This window comes from Austrofundulus limnaeus, unplaced genomic scaffold (assembly GCF_001266775.1).
Source record: "Austrofundulus limnaeus strain Quisiro unplaced genomic scaffold, Austrofundulus_limnaeus-1.0 Scaffold296, whole genome shotgun sequence".
NCBI classification, from domain to species: Eukaryota; Metazoa; Chordata; class Actinopteri; order Cyprinodontiformes; family Rivulidae; genus Austrofundulus; species Austrofundulus limnaeus.
The window spans coordinates 399,645-406,813 of NW_013952698.1; the positions used below are offsets into that span (position 1 = coordinate 399,645).

At 38.2% G+C, this 7,169-nt stretch overlaps 1 protein-coding gene across 6 annotated transcripts in view; it reads left to right on the forward strand.

The window, feature by feature from the left end:
* cep152 (centrosomal protein 152) overlaps positions 1-2,348 on the forward strand; it is a 15,622-nt gene extending 13,274 nt beyond the window's left edge. For 5 of the 6 annotated variants that reach the window (XM_014021519.1, XM_014021518.1, XM_014021520.1 and 2 more), the window contains 2 exons: positions 192-539; positions 693-2,348. In XM_014021519.1, coding sequence (XP_013876973.1) covers positions 192-539; positions 693-1,471 — 1,127 coding nt within the window. In that variant the 3' untranslated portion in view covers positions 1,472-2,348. The remainder of the gene's footprint in view (positions 1-191; positions 540-692) is intronic. The other variant, XM_014021522.1, reaches the window with a different exon arrangement.
* The last annotated feature ends 4,821 nt before the right edge of the window (positions 2,349-7,169 follow it).

Consider the following 7,169-nt stretch of genomic DNA (forward strand, 5'->3'; position numbering starts at 1 on the left):
ACACACACACACACACACACACACACACACACACACACACACACACCCACACACACACACACACACACACATTAATGTAGTGTTCTGTTCATTGTCAGCACTGTTCCCTCCATCAGAAATTCCTCATCAGTCTTTAAAAAGTTCCCACTCTTTGCACAAAGTAAATAACTCAAAGTCTAATGTTCTTCCAGGAGACATGCTGCGTTACCTTCAGGAGAGTCGAGAGCGAGCAGCAGAGATGATCCGCACCGAGGTGCAGAGGGAGAGGCAGGACACTGCCAGGAAGATGCGACGCTATTACCTGACCTGTCTGCAGGAGTTACTGGAGGACGGGAGCAGGGCCACGGGGCGAGGAGCTTTAATTGTCCTGAACTTGTTACCTCCCTTCAGCATCGCTCCTCGGGCTAATCGTATCCATCTCTCTGTCTTCTGCAGGGCTGAAAAGAAAATAATGAACGCCGCGAGCAAGCTGGCAGCCATGGCTAAAGTGTTGGAAACACCCGTCAAAAGTCAACCTCGAAAGAATTACGGTTTACCAAGTGAGTCCCTGAGAGATCTGCTTTACTTTTTGATTATTGTCAGAAAGTATTTATTTATTTATTTAATTCATTTATTCGTTTCATTTCATTTAAAAATAAAAATGTTATACACAACAAAGAAGAATCAGTGCAGCCGTGTTTTTGGGTTGTCAGGTTTGACGGCTGAGTGTACCACCTCTGGTGGGGCGCCGGGTCGGCCCGCAGGTCTCTGTAAGACTCTGTCGACACTAAATGAAATCCCTGATACCAGACCAGAGGAGAGATCCAACAGGGAAAAGACTTCTGCTGATCCAGGACAGAAATCAACGATCAGGACTAAGCCTCCAGGCCCGCAGGACACTCGAGCATCTCAGCAGGACTCGGTGGAAAAACCCAAACGGCCTGAACCGTCTCACGCAAACCCCGCCTCCTCTCAGAAAACGCCTCGGTCCCATGTGGAGTTCGTCAGCTTGTCTGTGAGGGGTAACGGCTTGGAGTGGCGCCTGCAGGAAGGGAACCCCAACAAAGCCGACGCCTGCCTGGAGTCAGGGCTGCAGGGCAGACCTCTTCTCACCCAGGAGACCCCCGTCAGAGAGGAGAAACGGACCGACTGGAGCGTGGCTAGCTGCGACTCGGACGCAGCGTTTAGACTGTCCTACTGTGGGAGGAAAGTGGAACCGGTCAGGCCCTTTTCCATGTCGGCCGGGTCGGCCAACGAAACGGGAGAGTTCAGCGGTCTCACGCCTGACGTTTCCAACCGAACAGTTTATAACCAGGTTCCAGAGAAGACGAGTGGAAACAACCCTCACACCAAGAAGAGTCTGGTCCGAGAGCCCATCCCTGGTTCTGAATGTGAGGGCGAGCTGGGCCTCGGCCCCCGGCCGCAGTTCTCTGAGCTGAGGCAGCGGCAGCAGGACAGCGGCTTCGACAGTCCCTTCTACCAGCAGCACTGAGACACAAAGCCCAGGGATGAAGATGAAGGCTCAGAGGTGACTTTTCAAATAGTTTTTAATTGTGCCTTTAATGTGTATTTTCTTTTTTTTTTTTAAAGCCTGCTGTGAGTTTTCTATGTTCAGAAATGCTTGTTTTTTGTGCTCGATCTGTAAAAAGATCAGCACGTTTTGATCCCTTATGCATCAGCAGCTTGTTTATTCCAAAAAAAAGATGTCAGAATAAGTTCACAGCTGCTCATTTTTGACCCTCTTTGACTTTGTGCAGATTAAAGCAACAGAGTGGTAAAAGTTGGGTGCTATAGAAAGAAGAGTTGTTAATTATTGAGCCTAAAGGTTGGTGTCTGATGGACTTTGCTGCCTGTAGACAATCAAACTGTGACCTTATCTCCTGCTGCTGATTTCAGCTCTGTATTAACTCGTATATCTGGTTGGGCTATTGATCTTCTTATCAGAGTCTCAAGAAAAAAGCAAGTAAGCATCTTTCCCCCAAAATACCACCAGTACAGTTTTATATTGTGTAGTTTTACTCCCAATAAGTTATATTTTATTACCAAAACTGAAGCCGAACGTTAAAACAAAAAAACTGCTCGTCCAGGTTTTTATAGTCAAATCTGTGTTCGTCTGATCAGGTAGAAGTTTCTTTAAAGGCAGCGTTTGCATTTTTAAAAGCAGCACATGATGCAGCGTTCTGTCATGAGTTTATTTTATTTTCAGGTCTGAGTTTGTCATTTCTGTGAAACAAAAAGCTGTTTTCTGTCCCAGTGTTTGATGTTAAATGTTTTATCACTGTTTAATAAGATGTGCTGTGCATATTTGTTCATGTTTTACTATATTTATACGTATTTGTATATTTTTGTTGTTCTTTTAATAAATCTTGTATTTTTACAAACTAAAAGAATGATATCTGAGTTGTCATATGAGCTGAATGTCAAACATCATCGCCTCACGTACAGTAAATTTAAATAAATCTAAAAGTATTAAACACGAGCCTTAAAAATGAAACATTTGCTGAATAAATCGGTAGAAAATTTGTTTTTAAGGCTTGTTTACTCAAACATTTTTACTTTCTTTAAAAAATGTGTAAAATGTCAAGATTAAAGTGAATTCAAATCCGTATTTTACTTGTTAAAACAGAACTTAGACTTTTCTGACTCATTTGTTTAAATTACAGTTACTTATAGAACACTAATAATGTTATAATATTTATAGTTGTATCATTTTTGCAGTATACTTTGACACATTTTTCTTAGATTTTTGTGCATTTATCAGTTCAAATGCATTAAATAAAAATATAATTGTCCCCCCACACAGGAAACTATTAAATTAATCACTTTTTTGTTTTTGCTACATTAGATGTTTTCATACAATTCTTTTTTTTTTTTTTACCACAAAAAGCTAAAATAAAATTCTTGTGTTTAACAGCTGTTGGTGATAGATGAAGACCTTTAATCTTTAGATTCAGATATTGTTTTTCTGTAATGCACGTTTTAAAGAAGCTCTTTGAATTGTGGGAACTTTAAATCCACTCAGGAGTTCTTGTCAAACAGCTACTTAAAAACATCCGCTGTCACATTTTAAACATCTACTACTTCTTTCAAATATGTTTTTTTTTCTCAAACTTTCACAACTTTTTTCGTATTTTTATTTTTGTGAGAACTTCTGTGGTTTGTTTCCTGCAGAGATCAGCTGTTGGCGAACTTTTATTTTGAAAGCTTGAGTTTTGTTCTTTAACAGAAGCAGTTTGTGTTTAACATCCCAGAGTCCAGCAGTTTGCACATAAAGAGCAACATGTGAGACACTTCAGGTGTGTGCAGTAAAATGAACAGATGAACTCTTTTCTCCAGCAGCAGACATCACTCGTCTCAAAGCGCCGACTCGGACTCCAGAAGCTCCAGAAGATGGGATTTATAACCGCCTCCTCTCCATCACTGCTGCAGGCAGAGGGCTACTCAAACACACATTTCTCTGATAAACTGCCAAACAAAAGCTCCAACAGCAGATTGTTCCTGTTGTCAGCAGATCATTGACCGTTACTGTAGAGGTTTTCATTTTCTCTGCCTCTGACTGAAACACTGTCTTATTTTTATTTATTTATTTTTAGTTACACTTCTATATTTAGCCAAGAGTTAACATTGTGCACATATATGAAGAAAAAAGCTGGAAATATACTGGCAGCTTAAAGTGCCTGTGACATCAACATTTTATAACTTTTTGAAAGATAATGTTAATTTTGCAAAAAAAAGCACATCGCTGAGATGAACAGTGGAGAAACATTCAGTAACAGGAAGTGATGTCAAAGAGAAATGTCTTGTTACAAAGGTTAACAACACAGACCGTAGAGAAGAATCTGAGGTTTCTTTAGATTATTTTTGAGTCATCAAAGAGATGAAGAGTCAGAGTTCAAATAGTTTCAACAAACAAAGTCTAGAGTTCCTTTTCTTGAAGAGTTACTTTTGATGTCACTTCCTGTTTCACTTTGGCTGAGCCCAGTTTACAAGAAAAATACTTGCTATGTGACAAAATGAGTAAAATGGTGTGTTGTGCAAAGTTTTTTTTAATACAACTTTTTTTTTACTTTTTGGCGCACGTCACAGGCACTTTAAATGTGGTGTCTGATTTAACTCCATGTCTTTGGTTTTAGGACAGGGCTATTCAACTAAACTGCTCCGGGGCCACAGTTACTGCCGGTCAACAGCTGAGGGGCCGAACATCCAGCAATTAAAGTTATTATGTAAATAAACCAAGTATTACAAAGATCTGTTACCTTTAAATTAGTTTATTTTGTTGCATTTAATCATGAATACAACATACAGAACCCTATAAAAGTAGTGATAATTAAACATTATCAAAAACAAAAAGAACACATTCTGCCTCCTATTTGACACAAATAATACTTTGACATCTCTGATTGCCAATTTTTTTAAAACACTTTTATTTTCACTTTCATCATTTTATCTTCAACTGCTTGTAGTTTTAACTGTCTAGAGTGTTCATAGAAATGGTTTTTACCAGCTTCTGGCCAGGATTCTGACGTTTCTGTAGACACCAAACATGTCTGTTTAACCAAAAGAACTTAGAGTAATTAAAGTAGAAAACCAGGTTTGGGCATAAGAGATGAATGAACCAATTGGCGGGCCGAACTTTGGTCACTCGCGGGCCGGATGTGGCCCGCGGGCCGCCAGTTGAATAGCCCTGTTTTAGGAGAAAACTAAAAGTGTAAAAATGCTAATGAATACATTTCAGACAGATGTGCAGCATCTGTTTCAGCCTATACTTAACGTCAGGTAAGGTTGAGTCGTATCACACCAGTGATGGTGAGAGGTCAGCGTGTTATTGCCCCAGGACACAACGACTGAGTCGAGTGGACGGGGATCGAACCGACGACCTTCCGGTTCCAGGACGACTCCCCTAACCACTCCATCACAGCCGGATGAACATTCTGAACTGATAGACTTTTGATCTCAGCTCAAATTGGGTCGTTAAATAATATAAATGTAATTATAGTCTAACTTAAAGGTCACATATGGATTTAACAACCTTCCTGTTACATTACTTCTGAGTTTACAGATTTCACAGAACAAAAAGTGACTTTTACCTTTAACCTGATGAACTTTGTGAATAAAACCAGAAAGAACAGCTGAGTCTTTAAACTCTGTGTTTACACTGTGGAAGTCAACAAAAGTTAATGTCCTGTCCTAAACTTTGACTCAGTTCTTTAACTTTCTACAAAAGTAGCTGTGCTTGTCCTGGACCTCGTGTCCTAATAAAGTCCAATTCAAAACGTAGACTCAGCAGCAGTCAGATGATTTACAAACTAAAGAAAATGTGGATAAAAATGTTATTTGACATGGAGAATAGATCAGCAGCTGAAGGCCAGAACACACCAGGCTTTAGTCCAAACATTTCTTCCATCATTGTTTTTGTTTTAATTCATATTATTTAAGTTTTTTTTTATTATTAAACTACAATCCATTGCTAAGACAGAGTCAGAAATGTTTTACTTCGTAAATACATGTTGAAGAAATAAATTGTTCTGGTGGAAAATCAAGATTAACTGAGTGCCAACCAAAACATTAAAACTGAATGTTGCTTAAAAATCTGTATGGTAAACATTTTATCATATAATACAAATCATTTTAGCAGGATAAGTTAGAGATCAAGATTTGTTTTAATTAATGCAGTTGATAGTTGATGGACAACATAGATTTTTTTCTTTTATATTTTTTAACACAGTAATCAGAACTCAACGCTGAACTTTTAACAAATAAACATTTTACTAAAAAGAGGAGAAAACAGAATTTGTCTTTTGAGATTTTATTACAAAAATAATTAACCAGAGGCACAGAATTGTCAACAACAATAGTAAAAACTGACAATCAAATAATAAAGAATTAAAATTTGGAGAATAATATTATGAAGTAGTTTGTTAAGCAGTATTTAATCAAAGATTAACTCTCATTTAGCAAAACTTAAAAGATTTGTTACAGACAAATAATTTTTGTTTTAAGTTCAATAATTTAATTAGAATTTCATTCAGATTATTAGGTTATTTAAAGAACTGCATGTGTAGGAGATTAAGTTGAGATGAGTCAAACATAAACAGGTCATCTTATCCTGACGTGGGCCTTCATGTTGACTTGTTGCTGTTTTGACATGATATTCTTTCAGATGGTAATACAACAGATTGTTCTCCACTTCCTGCGCTGACAGTGTGACTCCAGATAACAAATCAATGCCTGATAAAAGTTCATCACAGTGCTGGTGGATGGTTAAAACACAAAACTGTGAACTTTCACTCATTGCTGGATTAGACTCAGCGTATCGTCTGTGTCACACATTGAAGTGTGACACTTCCTGTTAGTGTTTGATCACTTGACGTGTTCAACACTGTGCTGCTGGTTTGAAACGCTGGGATCATTTCTGCTGCAGGGCAGACTTTCATCAGATAAATGTGTGAAATAGATTATCGTGACACATTTTTCTAAGAGGCAATAGCGTCTTTTCTTGTGTGTGAACTTTAGCAGTGATTTTCTCCACCTCATAAAATGACTTTACTGCTTATGAGACTCAGGTTTTCTCAGTGTGAGTTTTGTTTCAGTTGTATAAAGTTGTTTTTGTGTACCCTCTAACAAAAACTCTAACTTAATTACAAGTGACTTAATGTAAAGTAAACTACACAGAACTGCTAAAAAACTGTAAAAGTAACGAGTTTCACTCTCTGTTCATACAAGGAGCAGCCATGTTGAAATAACGACGTAATGCGTGCTCGCGCTGCTCGGGTATGGTCGTGTTGCTCCGACCCCTTGACTCAAAAATTACAACTCGGAAATGCGAAACTATACGACCTCTGAGGACAACTGGAACGCAGCATTAGCATCTCATAGACTTAGCATTTAAAATAGCATCTCATACACTTAGCATTTAAAATAGCATCTCATAGACTTAGCATTTAAAATAGCATCTCATAGACTAGCATTTAAAATAGCATCTCATTGACTTAGCCTTTAAAATAGCATCTCATACACTTAGCATTTAAAATAGCATCTCATTGACTTAGCGTTTAAAATAGCATCTCATACACTTAGCATTTAAAATAGCATCTCATAGACTTGGCATTTAAAATAGCGTCTCATAGACTTAGCCTTTAAAATAGCATCTCATAGACTTAGCCTTTAAAATAGCATCTCATAGACTTAGC